The sequence below is a fragment of the Abramis brama genome (genome assembly GCF_963993115.1).
Source record: "Abramis brama genome assembly, chromosome: 11".
Taxonomy (NCBI): domain Eukaryota; kingdom Metazoa; phylum Chordata; class Actinopteri; order Cypriniformes; family Leuciscidae; genus Abramis; species Abramis brama.
In genome coordinates this window covers 3,629,537-3,649,341 of record NC_139973.1, presented here as the reverse complement: position 1 = coordinate 3,649,341, position 19,805 = coordinate 3,629,537, and the positions used below count along the sequence as shown (strand labels likewise).

Here is a 19,805-nt window from a genome sequence, read left to right as displayed (position 1 = left end):
TCAGTATAACAGTTTTGAGTAAAAAGCTGGATTAACATAAATTTCATAATATTTGGATTGCCTTTAGCTTTGGAGGTGACATTATGTATAATGTTGTTGAATTAATTCATTTGTTTTTATACAGTAAAATGTTATTTTGAATTCTCATTATTACTTTTAGACAAGAATAAAAATCATTATTTTTTTTATTTTATTTTTTATTTTAGGTTTTATTAAAATGTGCATAAAGGTACAGCTATTGCTACCGCATGAGGCACAAATACTTCACAATTTTAATGTGCTTAAATTGTCATCAGAATGCATAATGTCACTATGCATAAATAGATTTATTTAATTTTTATTTATTTTTTTGCATAAAGAAATGCTGGTAACTCTTTACAATAAGGTCTCATTTGTTAACATTAGTTAATGCATTAACTAACATTAACTATATTTTAACAGCATTTATTATCCTTTTACATTTATGTGTATTAACTAATGTTAATAGATACAACTTTTGATCTGAAAATGTATCAGTCAATTCTGAGATTAACATTTGCTAAGATTAATAAATTATGCAGAAGCATTGTTCATTGTTAGTTCATGTTAATTAATGTAGTTAACTAATGAAACTTTCGTTACAGAAATATTTTTATAATAATTTTTCTTTTGATTTTGGGGTGAAATATGACCTGGACGTATTCCTAATGATTTGAAGATATTTTAATTAATTCAGTTGTTTTTGTAACACATTACATTTTTATTTTGCACCCCTCATTAAAAATTAAAAGACATAAAAAGCAGATGGGGTGTATAGTTTAGCACTTTTATTAAAACCAATAGTGAAGTTGCATGCAGAAATACAGAGTACTCTTAAATGAAATGAACTTTAATAACAATATATTTTGCATTTCTGTTTACAGTACAGCAAACACCTGTTTGTTCACATTGGCCAGACCAACCCTTCCTACAGCGACCCTCTGCTGGAGGCGGTGGACATCCGACAGATCTACGACAAGTTCCCTGAGAAGAAGGGAGGACTCAAAGAGCTGTACGAGAAGGGCCCTCAAAACGCGTTCTTTCTCGTCAAATTTTGGGTGCGTCACATCAGATACATCTAATTTAGAGCCGCACGATTCTGGATAAATTAAGAAGCGTGATTTTATTTTTAAATCTAGATCACTATTCTCCCACAATTCGGAATAGACTAAACAAAATAACATGATTTACTAGAGGTTCTGACAAAATGTTAATCACTGCAGTCTATTTAAAAATACAAACATATATATATATATAGAGAGAGAGAGTTCAGATGCAAAATCCTCTAAGTGCCGTCTGAAATTTTCTTCTAGAATAATCATTTTTATCAAGCTCGTATATTTAAGTTCAGTAATTTCACTTAAATGACAATTTATCTGTCATTTTCATTGCCATTTAAGTGAAATTACTGAACTTAAATATATGAGCTTGATAAAAGTGATCATTCTAGAAGAAAATTTCACATGGCACTTAGAAGCTTTTGCATCTGAACTCTTCATATATTTAAATCTGTTTAGTGAATGATTCATTGACTCACTCATAAAAACTTCACTTGTTCCATTACTGGATCGATCAGCGTTTTTTTTAAAGAAAATCTTGAACGAATGATTCAATAAGTAATAAAAAAATGTCAGTCACTTATCGCCACCTACTGGTGTAACGATGTACTTCATACAATCTTTATTTAAAGCATCAAGTTACTTTCAAAAGGTGATTTACTCTATTTAGTTCTCTACTGTAGACATCAGTGTTTATATCCAAACTATAAACTTCTATCCCAGCACTTCTCTGAAAAGACTGATTGTGAAGCTGTTTCATTCCTATAGGCCGTATGTAGCTCCGCCCCTTTTCAGCGCTGCGCTCGTTGTCTTTTGTCTTCGGTCTGTATTTTCACAGCGATCTTGCGTGTTTATGAATGAACGGCTCGTTTTAAAATCTTCCCGGTCGACTGACGTTTAAGTCATCTGCTTTAAACATTACAATCCTCATGATAACTTTCGTTAACTTTACAATAAGTAAATCCACTTCACCAGCTAATTACTCCTGGACAGCAATGCCATAGAAATATACAGAGCGACCGCATAAATGGAAGTTCAAAGACAATATTATAAAGATGGCGGCGCCCTCGTTTCTCTGGCGCATAAGCGCTATACATGCCAACGCAGATTTGAATGTTCGTTTTGATCGTACTTGTCAAAGGTTTAATAGACACAGCCGAAACACTGTCATTTAGAGAACTCGATCTTTTAATGATAAATCGTGCAGCTCTAATATTTTGACACATACCTACCTTGTTTTGTTTTTGTGTTATTGCTGTGGATATGAATGATTCCTCATAGCTTGAATCTAGTTGGTCGTAGCATTGCAGCGCTACAGTACTGAGTGTATTTTTCCTCAGGCGGATCTGAATAACAGTGGCGTCCAGGATGGACCGGGCTCCTTCTACGGAGTCAGCAGTCAGTACAGCAGCTCAGAGAACATGACCATCACCGTCTCAACCAAAGTGTGCTCCTTCGGGAAGCAAGTGGTGGAAAAAGTGGAGGTCAGTGTGATCGCCAACACCGTTAAAATGACTGAAAAGTGCTAGTGCTTCTCTTTTAAAAAAAGCCTGTTTGGATTTACAGACGGAGTTCGCTCGTGTTGAGGGAGGGAAGTGCTTGTATCGCATCCATCGCTCTCCCATGTGCGAATATATGATCAACTTCATCCACAAGCTCAAGCACCTGCCTGAGAAATACATGATGAACAGCGTATTAGAAAACTTCACCATCTTACAGGTAAAATGCCCAAGAATATCTCATTGTTGATTTTGAAAGATTGTTAACAGTCATGTTTATATTTATCGGTATTGTTTTAGCGTTCATTTCCACCTAAAGAAATGAAAAGTACTTTTCATAACATTTTAAATGAGGCATTTAAATTTCTGTAATTTATGGGAAACATTAAATAAAATGCTAAATATTTATAGAGTAAAATTTGCAAAACTAACATTTATTTAATTATTTTAATAGACCTGCTGTCTGTCATTTGTATATTTAATAAGAATCGATTTATATTTAATTCAAACAGTGAAGACTATGCAGTGTTTTATTTTTATTAGGGCTGTCAAGCGATTTACATTTTTTAAATCTAATTAATTACACAATGTGCCGATTAATTAATCGTAAATTAATCACACATTAAATTTGGCTGAGAAATGACTCCCAAAAGATACTTTAAAGTCATTTTTGTGTTAAATGAGAAAAGCATCAAATAGACACTACAAAAGTATAAAAAATATATATTATGTTATTTGATTCAACATTTTATTACGCATAAACTTTCAGTCTTCAACGGCCAGGATAGTGAGTAAATTGTTTTTTTGTTTTTTTTTAAATATGGAAATATGAAATATTTTATTTATTTTTTATGAAATGATACTTTAATTAAGAAACTAAAACTACCAGTAGGTGGCGGTAAATGTCTAAATAAATAAGTCACTGAGTCAGTCATTCATTCATTCGATTTGTTCAAATGGTGGATTCATTCAGGAATGAAGTAAATGGCTCTTTCTGCATGAATGGGCCTTTGAGTCATTAGTTCACTCGATTGATTCGCTCAAAACACAGATTCATTCAGAGACGAAACGCCGCTGTGTGTTGCTCGGAGACACACAATCGTTCTGCTCTGGCTTTATAGGTAATATTTTCATTGGCAAAACTGAGCAATTGCAGACATTATTGTGTCTAAATATAACACAATATTGAATTTTATTTATTGAACTGTTGTATAAAATCATTAGCACAATTCCACACGTGTTATTCGTGATGAAAACAGCAATTGTGTGATATTTCTTAAGGGTCATTTTAACTGCATTCTATCGGCTTCATCATGCAGAGAGTTGTTGTTATTCACCAATCAACTGTATGAAATGTAAGGTGAACTACGTAGTTCTGGGGCGGGGCGGGTGCGTTAAATGCGTTGTTAATGTAAACACTTAATATTTTCCCATAACTAATTAATTAAAATAATTAATTAAAGGGGTGGTATAATGCCCTTTTCACAAGATGTAAAATAAGTCTTTCATGTCTCCAGAGTGTGTGTGTGAAATTTTAGCTCAAAATACCCCACAGATATTTTTATATAGCATGTTAAAGTTGTCACTTTTTGAGGGTGAGCAAAAACGTTTTGTGTCTGTTCCTTTAAATGCAAATGAGCTGCTGCTCTCTGCACAGGGGGCGGAGCTTCAAGAGCTTGTGTCCTTTTACCTCACACAGACATGCACTGAAAATTTCAAACACTTTTTTAGCCTTTTATGTTCAAACCAGAGTCAGAAAGATGGAGAGACTCAAGAAGAAGTGACAACATGTAGACAACCTTTCTGAATGATTAGTTGATGAATTTATGTAACTTATGTGTAGTTATCTTCTAGTCATTGATTATCATATTCTGTCTTGATAATCTATAAATTGTGTTCAGGGGGCGGGGTTTATGTACATTTTAGGGTTGGTGATGTCACTAACCCGGGAGGAATGTCGTGTAACTTGTAGTCCTTAAAAAGCGATTTCTTTAAAAGCAAATATCTCCCTTTGCTTTGAACTTTGAAGCGTCGTAACTTTGCAGATGTTGTTTATGCTCAAACAGCAACATTACACACTAACTAAAGTTAGAAAAGTGAAATCATAATCAACCGCCCCTTTAATTAAATCAGTTATATTATACAAATATATATAAATATATATATTTGTTATTTTTTAAATATTGTGAAATAAGATTTTGGTCATATCGCTCACCCCTAAATGTGTGAAATAAACATTACATGTTTCTTTTTTAGAAAATGAAATCTGTAATAGAAAAAAAAATGATGTAATTGAAATTCTCTGCATTTTTTTGTCTTTTCTGTTTGACTCGCAGGTGGTGACCCACAGGGAAACCCAGGAGACACTACTGTGTATAGCGTTTGTATTTGAAGTGTCGACGAGTGAACACGGGGCACAATACCACGTCTATAGGCTCATTAAGGACTAGCACGACCGCGAGCTGTTCTGTCAACAGACTTCTGTTGCTTTGCACAGTCCCTCCATCACACATATGGAGGAATATGCCAAAATTGTCCAAACATCGGAGGAATACGCCAAAATGTTACACAAAACCAAAAGTTTTGCTTCCGGGTGCAGAATTTGATTGAGTCTTTGAGGACATAAAAAAGTATAGTATTACTCTGTTTTAAAAAAAGAAACTTTTTTGTATTTGTTTTTAAATGCCTTAAATACAAAATGGGTCACATTGGTTTTGTTGCATATACAGATCATAGATGTCTTTTTAAGCTTTGTTGTGTCTCCATGGAGGGAATGTGAATGTGTGGATGGGAAAGAATGTCATGGAAGACAATGTGTGCCGTTTATAAGTGGTGCATGCAGCATTTTACAGTGATATAAGAAGGGTGAATCTCATGAAGAAATCTCATTTTACTCTTAAATCAAAAGGTAAAAAAACAAACAATATGCCTATTTTGAATAAAGGCTGTTTTTAGGACTTTTTTTGTTGCATTTTGACATTATTTTAATAAAGCATGTTGCCTCCCTAAATTCTTATCATCATAATGCAACAGAAAATGCTTTCTCATTACTCTAAGACACTAACAGAAATCATCTTTGAATGCAATGATTTTTATTTAAATAGCATAAAGGCAGTACTATTATTACTAGCATTACATTACTCAGAATTGGGAGGAAACGTGTTCAATTGTCGTCAATATAAGGCCATAATGCAATAAAATAATGTTGTTTTTTTTTTGTTTGTTTTTTTAATGAGAAGCAATATTTAAAAAAAAAAAAAAAAATTTAAATTACTTTTGATTTTGGGGTGAAATATGACCTGGACATGTTCTCGACAGGTTTCATGAGATTCACCCGATATGTAAATGAGGACCAGGTCGGCCAGCAGAGGGTTTACGTTCATTTTTTTTTTTTTATTAAGACAGGCTTACTGAAAACACACTGCAGTTTGAAAACCTTTTCCTGGCCTTAAACCAAATAACATAAGATTTCAGTTCTGCAGATACTAAAAATGTTTGAGCAACAGAAAGAGGCGTCGGAAACCGTTTCGCAGGTACTAAAGTATTTCGAGTAGTTGACCCAAATGTTGAGTGCCTTTCTTCAAAGAACACAAGTTGATTGATACTCTGAAGTGCCTTTTGACTACCTCTCGACGTAAAATAGTAGGAATAGATAAAGCGATCAATTTCTTTACAAAGTATTTGACTCTGCTGTTCGTTGAAGCTTTCTCAAGATGCGTGATCTGAGGAAAGGTCCGATCGTTGAAATGTCAAGTCTGACGGTGAACGTGATCAATGAAACAATGAAAAGTGGCTTCACAGTTGCTGCCCATCGAGATTTTAAACGTGTAATCCTGGAACAATACCTCGATAGAGTTGCTTGTTTTTTTTTTGTGTCTTTTTAACTCTGAGAATGTTGCTTGCTGTCGTACTTTCTGGTGCTTTAAACCCTCAAAAGAGAATGTTTGCATTTTCAAGCTGTTTCTTCTTTCTTTTATCTTCACCTTCACGTCGTCCCTGCACTGTTTACCTTCTCTCGCAACTACATTTACCTGTCGGATCCTTTAGTTTTGAGTTAAACGTCAGTTTTTTGTATTCCTGGTGTTAAATGTAAAAGGGAAAGTCATTAATTTCACCATGTACATCAACACAACTGTGTGTTATAGTTCTTATCTCTTTTTTTTTTAACTTCCTTTAGATGTAAAGTCGGTTTCTTTACAATTACTTTTGGATTACGTGAATGCACCAGGTGTTTGACATGGTTATGCATGTGTTTTTACAGAACTATGCCATTTTAACAGTGCTGAACTGAGATCATGGGTATCTTTTGCTACTACTGAAAATGAAACCATGTTTATTTTCCCCATAGAGAACTAAAAACTTGAATTTTTAGGTCTGATTTGATGTTTCAAATACCCGTACTTGATAAAGCCATGTAGCATTTTTGTTCCACTTGCCCTTTAAATTCAAAGACAGCACAGTTTGTATGGAAAATGTTCTTGGGATGGTTTTTAGTCATGAGTTGGCACTCGCTGATAGCAGTTTTATGTCTAGATACGTTTTGAAGGTACTGCTAATTCTTGGGTACACCTTAAAAGCAGAAATGTAATGTATATTGGTACAATCTTAACCTGCATTTTCATGTTTGAACTTCAATGACGAGAGTTTCCTCAATTGTATTTTTTCTTACAGGCTTTTTGTTTCCATTTTTATAATTATTGTTATTATAATTATTAATTTTATGTTTGCTCTTTGACTTTCGATTGATCCTATATGCATACATTGAAAATTTTGTGTGTTACTTCTGTTATTTTATGCCATAATCTAAGTGGTGTTGGCAAAAGCTTTCCCCTGTTTTTAACAGTTCGTTGTGGCCTTGGTTACCAATTGTGCATTGCAGTTATGTATCGAATATCTTCAATGTTAGGGGTTTGTACAATATAATCAAAACAATGTATAGCAATACCAATAAAATGGCATGGGTCTCCTTGGACCATATTTCTTAAAACACACTTACAACTTTGTAAAAGTGTCTTATTCTCTTTCACAGCAAAAATCTGAATGAACAACAGAATATCTCAGAACAACTTGTGAGAGGCAGAATTAAAATGTTGGGTTTTGTAATGAATTATCACCACTGCAGGTTTACTGACTGTTGGGAAAGAGCTAGTATTCCTCTTACAAGAAAGTACTATGGTGTTTTAATATATATTTATACACTGTAAAAAAAAATAATTGCTGCCTTAAATTAAGTACAATCAACTTGGATGTTTAAGTTTTTTCAACTTAAATTACATTAAACTGACATGAAAATTAGTAGAATCTTGTTTAACTTACGAAAAAAAGTTTTTTTTTATTGTTTAACTTATTTTGATATTTTTTCTCTAGAAAGTACTTTTGTGTAAATATTTTAATTACGAGGATTATTTTTGGCGCACCCAAATACATTTAAAAAGATAGAAAAGGGATAGTTCAGCCAAAAATGCAAATTCTGTCATCATTTACTCACCCTCGAGATCCGAACTTATATGAACTCTTCTGCTGAAAACTAAAGAAAATATTTTGTAACCAAATAGTTGATGGGCCCCATTGAATATGAATATATATTTCATCTGTTTGGCTACAAACATTCTTCATAATATCTTATTTTGTATTCAACAGAACAAAGACATTTATTTAGGTTCGGAACAAATTGAGGGTGAGTAAATGACATAATCATTTTTGGGTGAACTATCCCTTTAAAAACATCTCATCCATTATTCACCAACGCATGTGATTGGTCCATCCTGGAAAGCGCTGAGAAAAGAAATAATGAAAATAATTTTCACTCGAATAATGATTTAATAGCTTAAATTGAGTTGAATTGAAATAGGCAGTGAATAGTTAAAATAGGACAACTATTATTTTGATCTTTTGTACCTGACCAAGCAGATTCAATGAAAAGTAAACGTTTCTTAAAGAGAACTCATTTTCCCAACAATCCAGTCATCGAGGCGCTTGTTGATGACGAAGCTGTTACGTTAAACGTCGGCGGACTCACGCGTAACGTTACCAACTTCAATGCATTTGCTGCAAAGTAGCACTTGTGAGAAAACAAACGAACAAATAATAATAAAAAAATAATAATCTTTTGAACATTGTATTGCAAAACTCTGATTATGTGCCGTACAAACGCGTGTGTCAGTCACAGAGAGACGCTTGATAACGCTTTATTTTGATTCACGTGAACACGTTTACTCATTTTACAGGTTAAAAATTGCAAGTTAAATGTAAAATGTCCAACAAACGCGTTTGATAAAGCCGAGTGTCTTTTCTTCAGAGGACATCTAGATCAGTGGCAGATGAGGAAGTCGCGGTCTGACTGGAACGAATGGACAGGATATGAGACTCAAAAGCTGATGAAAAATTGATAGCAGAGATAACATAACAGAGCTGAAAACTATTTTGGATTGTGTGTGAAACATTTTCAAGTAAAAAGGTAAGATCGGATCTCCAGCATATAAGATTGCATTCATTAAAAGCTTTTAAAAGATCCTGCATCATTTGATCGCAGATGATACTTGCTCTGATGTTTGTTTGCATTGACATTCATTTTAAAGTGTGAGTTAAGCGTCTATATTACATCACGTGTTTGCACTACCTTCAATAGTGTACCTATATACATATAGATGTATATATGAAGAGTTCAGATGCAAAAGCCTCTAAGTGCCATCTGAAATTTTCTTCTAGAATGATCATTTTTATCAAGCTCGTATATTTAAGTTCAGTAATTTCACTTAAATGGCAATGAAAATTACCTATTAATTGTCATTTAAGTGAAATTACTGAACTTAAATATACGAGCTTGATAAAAATGATCATTCTAGAAGAAAATTTCAGATGGCACTTAGAGGCTTTTGCATCTTAATATATGTGTATATATACAGTATATATTTGTGTGTGTGTGCAAGAAGTATTTTATATTTAGCAATGCTGCATTTATTTGATCACTGTAAAAAAGTAAAATATTTAATTTAAAATAACGGTTTTCTTTTTATTATATTTATTCATATGATGTAAATTGTTATTGTAAAAAAGTACATTTTATACATTTGATATGATTACATACAACAGCATTTAAAACATTTTAAAAGATCCTGCATGCATGTATGTATGTGTATATATATATATATATATATATATATATATATATATATATATTACTATGTTGTTTAATATGGGCATACATACATACATTTCTCTCTCTCTCTCTCTCTCTCTCTCTCTCTCTCTCTCTCTCTCTCTCTCTCTCTCTATATATATATATATATATATATGTGTAGCCCATATTAAACAACATAGTAATAGCTGCTGAGAATTGACACCATATGAATAATTTATTACATTTAAAATATATAATAAAAAAAGAAAACCGTTATTAAAAATGTTAATAACGTTTCCTGTTTTTCCAGTGATCAAATGAATGCATATATATACACACACACACACACACACACACACACACACATATATGTGGCTGGTCTCCCCCATATCTCGGTCAGTAAACACAGATCCTCCTGGCGCCTGTCAGTGTGTGTGTGGAGCAGCTGTGTCTGTGTTTACTGTCCCTGAATGATCGTAACGCTGCTGGAGCAAATGTTGATGCTTACTGGTGTAAAATTAATACAGACTGATTTACTGTCATCACAAGCACATGCTGCCATTACGATTCAGATCAGTATGTAAACTTGCTGTGAGTTTATGTTAGAAGGATCTTAGGGGATTTGCAAGAATCTTGTATCATAATTTCATACATTAATGTCAGTTGTGAATGATATGCCACAGTATTACCGTAGTGTGATTCCATTATAGTAACATCACTGAGAAAGAAGTGTTGGGAACACTTAAAGCCTTTATGTATAATGCATTATTAATGTGTTTATAATGTATGTTATAATGCATTAAATCTTGCCATAAATAATTGTAACCAAAGTTAAAATGCATTATAATATTTGCAGATTTGTCATTTGATTGAATGCATCAGTATTATAATTAATTATAACTGTGGTTACAATTATTCATGAGACCATACAATGCATTATAACGTGCATTACAAGGCATTATTTATGCATTAAAAATACTCTATATATAGAGCCTAATACTTTATATAAAGACCTTAAGTAAAGTTTTATGTCTTTTTTGTTGTAGTGATGGTAATATCATGTTATTTTGATATACCATGGTATTATAATTTAATATTAATTAGTAGTATTTTTTACATTTGGTTACATTTTACATATATAATTCATAATATTCATAAAGAAAAAATATAATATTATATATTATATTATAATATTATATATATATAAAAACAGAAATGTGTGTGACGCTGGACCACAAAACCAGTCACATCAAAAAATCAAAACATTGAGAAAATCTCAATTATGAAAAAATCTTTATCTTTATATTTATGTTCACGATTGTGCTGCATTCACTCACAAAAATAAATATATTTATGGTAGGAAATTTACAAATTATCTTCATAGAACATGATCTTTACTTAATATTGTAATGATTTTTGGCATAAAAGAAAAATCTATCATTTTGACCCATACAATGTATTGTTGACTATTGCCAAAAATATACCCGTGCGACTCGTGACTGGTTTTGTGATCCAGGGTCACATATTCACAATATAGCGCATCCGGCTTGAGTACCTTATTGCATTTATAAAATACTTAATAATGTACATAATAATACAAATATTATGGTTTTACACATAAGTTTATCATCACAGCCAGTCTGCAGGGTGTGTTGTGTACAGTGTCACCATGACAACACAGTAAGTGGACCTTTGACCCTTGGGATTGAGGTGGAGCCATAATAATATCCACCAGCAGCCGGGCTTTATGATCGTTTATGATTTATGAGCGCTGTAAATCAGACATGTGTTTCTGAGCTGATCTCTGTCTGTGGATTTACTCTCAGTCAAAAGTATTTAACGACTTGCTTGGCTTGTTCCGGTTCTTGTGAACTAGTTTCTGTTAGAAAGCTCCTGACTAAAGCACACCGCTCTCGGTTTAATGCAGATTTTAGCCAGGCCAGGTAAATATGAAATATATTTTATTTTAGATTGGTGAAGTTGTCTTGTGTTGATGAATGTATTTGATTTTGAATGTATTTTTTAATAGTGCTTTTTCACAGTATGTTTCAAATCAAAACATTGATAAAGACAAACCAGTAACCACTAACTTAAGCTTTTAGTGGTAAAAAAAAAAAAGGTTTTCTGTGCACTATTTTGTGTAAACAGTTTCAAACGTAGAGTAACGCTCATTCTGAGAAATGCTCAACTGAATCAACCCCGTTTTGTTTTGTGTGTTGAAAGGAGTCTGAGCTCAAACTGAATTCTCTCATCCTCACAGACCATCCCATAAGACGACGTATCGCCATGACAACCTCAGCGCCAATCAGATTACGTGTCTTCTCTCTCAACTGCTGGTCAGTTCACTCTTTACATCGATACGCGTTTCCTTTAGCTGAAGAAATGTGCACAGGATTCTGATATTCCTAATTAATCTATCTAACGGATCCTACTGGGAATATTTTATAGGATTCCAACTTTAAAAAGACATTTTTAAATGCCAAAACAAATTATTAAAATATTATCTGAAAAATATTTACTTTGTATTAGCTTAACTATCTTTCTACAATATATTTGTTTACATACCAAGTGATAAAACACTTTTTTTTTTTTATTCAATTAAATATTTTTCATTTCATAAAAAATATAAAACAGAAAATATGTATATATATAAAAAATCTGTGTGTTGCAGAAATTTGCATATGCAGATTTGTGATTTTCATTTCTTACTGTTAAAATCGATTTTGTAAAAAAACAAACATTTTATTTTCTCTCAAATGTCTGTGCACTGAATTTGTATCATTAACTAATAAATGCGTAAAGGATCAAACGTTTGCTGTGATTGTTTCAGGGGGATCCGATACCTCAGTAAGAACTGCAGAGAGAGATTTGTTCTGATCGGAGACCTGCTGAATCAGGAACAGCTTGATATAGCGTTACTGCAGGAGGTGAAGACGCTTCTCAGTTTAAAAATGATGAACTCTTTAAACAATATGATTCAGATACGTCTGTTGTCTTTTAGCTGATTGTACTGTAGAATGACATGTTTTTCTGGGACTGGTTGGTTGCAGGTCTGGTGTGAGAAAGACTTTCTGTTTTTAAAGAAGAAGCTTGGCAGTGTCTATCCGTTTTCCCATTATTTTAAAAGGTAAATCATCTTTAAATGCATGAATATATCAATGAGGTTCTGTGTCCCTGAAAGGTTCTTTGGGCTTAAATGCACACATTTATAAGCACAGGGACACAGTTATGAATGCATTTTCTATTAAAGTAACATTTTCTCGTCTTCAGTGGATTTATAGGAAGCGGACTGGCCGTGTTTTCCAGACATCGAATCCATGACGCCTTTCTGTACAAATACTCATTAAATGGATATCCGTACATGGTGGGTCTGATCAATTATGTGTACAGACATCCTGCTTTTCTTCTTTAAAATAAATTAAGTTCTACATATTTAAGAAATGATCATATGTGACCCTGGACCACAAAACCAGTCACATGGGTCAATTTCTTGAAATTGAGATGTATGCATCATCTGAAAGCTGAATAAATAAGCTTTCCATTGATGTATGGTTTGTTAGGATAGGACAATATGTGGCTGAGATACAACTATTGAAAATCTGGAATCTGAGGGTGCAAAAAAATCTCCTTTAAAGTTGTCCATTTATGTTGGCGATTGTGCTGCATTCACTCACAAAAATAAATGTTTTATATATTTACAGTAGACAATTTACAAATTATCTTCATGGAACATGATCTTTACTTAATACCCTAATGATTTTTGGCATAAAAGAAAAATGGATAATTTTGACCCATACAATGTATTGTTGGCTATTGCCACAAATATACCCGTGCGACATGTGACTGGTTTTGTGATCCAGGGTCACATATTCACAATATAGCGCATCCGGCTTGAGTACCTTATTGCATTTATAAAATACTTAATAATGTACATAATAATACAAATATTATGGTTTTAAACATTATTTTACATCCTAACCAGTCGAACCTGTAAACCATACATCCATTATTGACACATACTTACTACCTGTTGTAAATAAACGAACTCATACTGTATGTTCCATTAATGTGGCGTCAGTGTCAGCGCTGATTGGTCGGTCTATAAAAGGCTTGTTAATGATCTGATCTTGAATCAGGCTCAACATGGAGACTGGTTTGGTGGCAAGGCTGTCGGGAAGGTCCTGCTTAACATCAGTGGGCTGACGGTTCATGTCTTCGTAACTCATGTAAGTTCATGCAAAATGCGTGTACGAGTCTTATTTTACTATTATTTATATACTATTAAAGTATTTATTAATATTTTGAATTTACTGTTTATTTTTCATTTTAGTTATTTTATTATGTGCTTTCTATTTAGCTTTAATTTATTTTAATTTTTTATTTTAATTTTAATACCTAAACTTAAACTTGTTTCATTTCAGTTAATTGCTAAGGCAACATTTCTAATGTTCATTTCAGTTTTTTAATTTTAAGTTTTTAGGTAACACTTCAAACGTTCCATTTGTTAACATTAGATAACTACATTAGTTTACTTAACATGAACTAACAATTATTAACTTTCTGAAGCATTTATTAATCCTAGTTACTGTTCATTTCAACATTTGCGTTTACATTATTAAAATCAAAAGTTGAAATATCCGTTAATATTATTTAATGGACCTGAGCTAACATGAACAAGTTGTATTTTTATGAACTAATGTTAATAAATATGAATAAATACTGTAAATTGCTCATTGCTAGATAATGTTAGTTAATGCATTAGCCAGTGTGAACTAATAGGGCCTTATTGTACAGTTTTTCATCTAATATTTCATTTAATTTTAGTGTTATTTTCAACTACCAATTTTTTTGTTGTTGAATTTGTGTTTAACAATAACAACACTGGCATGAATGTTTGTGTTTACTCCAGCTGCATGCAGAATATTGCAGAGAGAAAGATTCGTATCTCCCGCACCGAGTGGTTCAAGCCTGGGAGCTGCAACAGTTCATAAGGTCATAAGTCTCTTTTTGCAGTTTTACCCATTGCTGTGGGTTTATTTTCAAGCCTAAAATAGTTTTTAATTGCTCAATCTTTCAGTGAAATGTGCCTGAGATCACTCTGATCTGGGATTTTGTTGAAAATAAACGCAAGCCACGCAGATTTCTGCTCTGATTCCTCAATGCTCACGACTCAGTGTGTTTCTCAAAGGCACACTAGTGCTGGAGCGGACGTGGTGATTCTGGGTGGAGATCTGAACATGCACCCAGACGATCTCGGGACCAGACTGCTGAGAAACTACACTGGACTCCTGGACAGCTTCAGTGAGGCCGCCAGCTTTGACGTTAGTAATGCAGCGTGATCCTGTCTGACCTCTTGTGATGACTGTGTGTGTAATGATATCAGGGTTCCCACGGGACCTTGAAATCCTTGAAAGTTGGTGAATCTGAGGGAGAAAAAAATTCAAGGCCCTGGAAAGTTTTTGTAAATAAACACACATAGATACAGGTCCATGAAAGTGCTTGAATTTATTTTGAGCAATAAGTTTTCTGAGGGAATATTATTCCCTCAGGTCCACTAATGTGTTATATCGCCAACACTTTGTGGCCTATGCGCACTAGCTTGCTTGATTTACGTTACGTTAGTTACGCGCATGTACGCGTTACGTTAAGTGTTTCCCGCGTGAGGTACTTTGTGTTGTACGTTGCCATGACGTTCACGCAGGCAAAACTGTAACAATGAATCTTACAAGGTAACACGATGTAACCTTGCTTTCACTTGAAGTGTGTCCCCACATTAAGTCTCAACCCACACTTGAATTTGAGGGTATTGGACCTGGAAAGTCCTTGAAAGGTCCTTGAATTTGAAGTTAACCGAGGTGTGGGAACCCTGCTGCATAGCTGTCTAAGGCCCTGTTTACACTGGGTGTTAAGATGCATTCTGGTCGATCGGATCACAAGTAGACGAGGGAGACTCATTCCCGTTTACACCTGGTGTAAACCGGATTCTGGATTCAGTGTAAACTGGTTTCAGTGTAAACTGGTTAATCCGTCTCTTTTGTCCACTTTCAAACACTTCTGTCCTGATTTCTTCGAGGGGAGGGTTTATGGGTGGGTGTTTTTTCAGATCTGATGGACAAACGGAGTCGACGGAGAAACACACGGAGAGCATCAGCTTTAGTTTCTGCTCTGACAAGACCAGCCGAACGCTGTGAGTGTGTGTTAGAAATCAGGAATGGAGAGAGAACTTTGTGTCGTCTAGAACCAAACTTGAGTCTTCAGCCGACAAAGTTTAAATCCCGTCTGGCTAGAGCTCGTCCCATAATGTTTAATGTTAGGTCAGTCGGCGTCTTGTGTGGCTGTCTGGATTCGACCACATGAGTGTTTACAGTACAAAACCAATCCGGTCGAATGTGTTTTCAACAACCTCTGGAAGTGTTCGAAAGTGGACAAGTTCAAAACATTTTTTGCCCTGTTTACTCCTGATATTAAGAAGTGTTTTGGTCGATCGGATCACAAGTGGACGACGCTAAATACAGTTGTAAACGGGTCTAAAACTGTTTTGAGCTTGTCCACTTTCGAACACTTCCAAAGGTCGTTGAAAACGCATTCGACCTGATTGGTTTCGTAGTGTAAACGTTCATGTGGTCGAATGTGTTCAAACAGCCACAAAAAACCCTCTACTCTCCGCCAACTGATGTAACATGAAACATTATGGGAAGAGCTCTAGCCAGACGGGATTTAAACTTTGTCAGCGGAAGACTCGAGTTTGATTTGCAGATGAAAAACGTACCATCACAAAGTTCTCTCACCATTCCTGATTTCTAACACACACTCACAGCGTTCGGCTGGTGTTGCGTCTGTCAGAGCAGAAACTAAAGCTGATGCTCTCCGTGTGTTTCTCCGTCGTCTCCAGTCGAGTTCATATGTAAATTGCACAAGTTTGTTTTGTCCATCAGATCAAAAGATCTGAAAAACACCCGCCCATAAACCCTCCACTCGAAGAAATCAGGACAGAAGTGTTTGAAAGTGGACAAAAGAGACGGATTAAAACACCAGGTGTAAACGGGAATGAGTCTCCCTCGTCTACTTGTGATCCGATCGACCAGAACGCATCTTAACACCAGGAGCCTCAGTTATGATTTATAATGACATCCTGTCGTCAATAACCAGGGATGTGAGGAAGGATTCACCCATATATCTGAAAACCCTTTCACACACACGGATGGTCTCGTTCCATTTGGGGGAGGAGTCCGGATAGACTACATCCTGTTCAAGGTAAAAGTTAGATATTACTACGATTTTCTACTATTTCTATTATATTAAGTGATGTTTTCTGAGACTCAAACTGTTGCTTATAGTCTGGTTTAATGATCTGAACAAACCTCAACCCAAAGTATTAAACTTTGACGCAACTCATCCTGCAGACAAACATAAATGATACCTAAGAAATTTCTAGTTTTCTAACTATTCTTGGAACTATAGATTCTTCTAATTCTTCTATCTTTCTTTGCTCGTATGCACATAAATGCTGACAGCGCTGTTTCTTGCAGGGATCAGGGGAAGTAGATGTGAGCTGCGAGTCTTTGTGCACCACTAAGGGTCCAGTTCCTGGACAGCCCTTTCCTTATTCAGACCACGAGGCTCTCACTGCCGAGTTCCTGTTTACGCCAACTAAAAAGGGAAATGGATGCAAAGAGAGAGAATTTGGCTGTATTCCAGGTATTTGCGCTTCAGTTTTTGGAGTCTTGAAATATTATTACATGCATTTTTGCATGCAGCAATAACAACAACACAATAAACCCATGCTGTGTTATTTTTTGGATGTCAAGATGTTTTAAAGGAACAGTTCACCCAAACAATATTCATGTACTCGCCTTCATATTGTTCCAAACTCACATAATATATTTTTTTCGTGAAATGCATTAAGGAGAAATCTTCACATAGTTTGTCTGAGAAGCTAGTACAAAAAAAAATATCCTTATTGATCCATCAGATAATTTTCTCTTGTGTTCCATGATAAAAAACAACACTTTTGGGCTTGAAACATCATGAGTGTGTGATTATTTTCATTTTCGGGTGAACTACTTCTTTAAAGATTGTTTTGACGACATCAACTATTTGAGGCTGGTAATATGTTTTTAAAAAGAGTTTTTTGGAAGAAGTATGTTTTATTTGATCAAAAATACAGTAACATAGTAATATTGTGAAATATTATTGCAATTTCAAATAAATGTTAAGATATGTTAATTTTAAGTTATTTATTTTATTTATTCCTGTGATCATTTCTCCAGACTTCAGTGTCACATGATCCTTCAGAAATCATTCTAAGATGATAATATATTTCTGATTATTATCAATGTTGAAAACAGTTGTGCTGCTTCATATTTTTGTGGAAACCGTGATGCATTTTTCTTTTCAGGATTCTTTAATGAATAGAAAGTTTTTAAAAAAACAGCATTTATTTGAAATGGAAATCGTTATAGACATTATAAATGTCTTCTGATCAATTTAATGCATCTGACCGCAAACTTTTTAATGGTAGTGTATGTATGTTTCTCTCTCAGATAAGCTTCCTGAGCTGGTCAACACAGTCAATGAAGCTCGTACTGAAGTAAAGGTGGGTCTACACTGCTCCGAGCGCATGCGCCACACCGCGGCTCGTACAGGCATCATGGGTCTTGTCCTGCTAGTACTTGAGTTAGCCATCGCCGCTGTCCCGTTGTTTGCTCTGGGAGCTGAACAGCCCTTTCCTAAAGCCTCTTTCTACCTGCTGGGGGCGCTGTGCTTTGCCGTCCTCCTCTCTACACTGATGCTGTACATCTTCTACAGCATGGAGGTGAAGGCACTGCAAGGCACTGAGGACCAGATGAGACTGGCACTAAGTAGCCTTCAGGAACGGATTAAGGAGTACCCCAAGGCTTTATCATCGGACCATTTGCGAAATTCACTTGACAGCAAGGATTCTGTGCATTTGTAGCAAGAAAGCTGAACTAAATTTGGATGGAATACTGAACTGAAACTTTATGAGAAGGACAATGGGTCATTTTTTTGATGTCTTAACTGAACTGAACACAACCGGTTGTTGTTTTTTTGTTTTTTTTACTAGACATTGAGGATAAATCTTCTGGAAACAAAGGAACCAGAAAATTAGACAAGTTAGCAAAATCATTAATTCCATGACATATCTATTTCATTTCAACCTCATTTAGTTGTTCAGTCCAGGAGGCCTCAGCAAACTTCCAAGGAGGCCGCAAGGATGACTTAAAATGTTTTATATATATACATAAATATATATAAAAAAATTATATATATATATATATATATATATATATATATATATATATATATATATATATATATATATATTAAAAATTCATATAATAATTACTTAATATAGTTATTATAATGCGTAAGTAATATAATTAATATTGTTGTTTTTAGTAATAATAGGAATATTATTAATAATAATTTTAATGTAGATTAATATGAATAATTTTAACTATTAAAATGCTAAAAAAAGAACTAAATTACTTTTCTTTTCAATAACTTGTAAATTATTTTTATCGAAAAACATATAGTTCTTGAAACTTCTGAAATCAAATGTATGTATGGGATTTAGAACCACTGCTTTTGAATAGTTTACCACTATGAATCACATATGACAGCTCATAATCACTTGCTAATTGTGTATTCCTTTAACTTTTTTAAATGGAGACCTGCTGAGCAGGTGTTTCTGTCCTTTATATGTAAAGTTTTCAATCATCCACTTTTGAAGTCTGCTTTCATTGTGAATGTGAACAGTTATGTTCATGCATAGGCCATTTTGGGATACCAGAAACAACCTCATATCTCCAGCTATTTTACAGTTTCTGTATTGGAAAAGTCCGATGTGGAGAAAGATAAATCGTATAGTGCACTGTAATAATGATGTCATTTAAATTGTTTTGGCAAACCACTCCATAACTGTGTCCATAAAGTTATTTTCCTTTTGTTTAACATGGCAACGACCTCATTTATCTCTAATATACCTGTTTTGTTACATAAGTCTAACTTTTTATAGAATAAAAAATGCACATTTTTCAGCAAGCTGGTGATGTTTTGTTTATTTTAATGTGATCTACTTGCCACAAG

The 19,805-nt window shown here is 34.2% G+C and overlaps 2 protein-coding genes across 14 annotated transcripts in view; both read left to right on the top strand.

The window, feature by feature from the left end:
• tead3b (TEA domain family member 3 b) overlaps window positions 1-7,566 on the top strand; it is a 50,216-nt gene extending 42,650 nt beyond the window's left edge. For all 12 annotated transcript variants that reach the window (XM_084129611.1, XM_084129617.1, XM_084129620.1 and 9 more), the window contains 4 exons: window positions 903-1,076; window positions 2,417-2,560; window positions 2,643-2,795; window positions 4,912-7,566. In XM_084129611.1, the coding sequence (XP_083985737.1) occupies window positions 903-1,076; window positions 2,417-2,560; window positions 2,643-2,795; window positions 4,912-5,025 (585 nt within the window). In that variant the 3' untranslated portion in view covers window positions 5,026-7,566. The remainder of the gene's footprint in view (window positions 1-902; window positions 1,077-2,416; window positions 2,561-2,642; window positions 2,796-4,911) is intronic.
• Window positions 7,567-8,581: 1,015 nt separating this feature from the next.
• smpd2b (sphingomyelin phosphodiesterase 2b) lies at window positions 8,582-18,968 on the top strand. Of its 2 annotated transcripts, none has more exons than XM_084129002.1 (11): window positions 8,582-9,032; window positions 11,956-12,031; window positions 12,526-12,622; window positions 12,746-12,822; window positions 12,966-13,059; window positions 13,832-13,921; window positions 14,605-14,687; window positions 14,884-15,016; window positions 16,845-16,949; window positions 17,225-17,393; window positions 18,239-18,968. In XM_084129002.1, exons 2-11 carry the CDS (start codon window positions 11,982-11,984, stop codon window positions 18,649-18,651), a joined length of 1,311 nt encoding a protein of 436 aa, XP_083985128.1. In that variant the 5' UTR covers window positions 8,582-9,032; window positions 11,956-11,981; the 3' UTR covers window positions 18,652-18,968. The 2 variants fall into 2 exon arrangements, with proteins under 2 accessions (XP_083985128.1, XP_083985129.1); XM_084129003.1 differs by having other exon boundaries at window positions 11,919-12,031.
• The last annotated feature ends 837 nt before the right edge of the window (window positions 18,969-19,805 follow it).

Excerpts from the sequence above, each read along its gene's own strand:
- smpd2b (XM_084129002.1), top strand. The coding sequence starts at position 11,982 with ATGACAACCTCAGCGCCAATCAGATTACGTGTCTTCTCTCTCAACTGC. Across the intron at positions 13,060-13,831 it reads TAAATGGATATCCGTACATG|GCTCAACATGGAGACTGGTT; the intron begins GTGGGTCTGATC and ends ATCTTGAATCAG. Across the intron at positions 14,688-14,883 it reads GAGCTGCAACAGTTCATAAG|GCACACTAGTGCTGGAGCGG; the intron begins GTCATAAGTCTC and ends TGTTTCTCAAAG.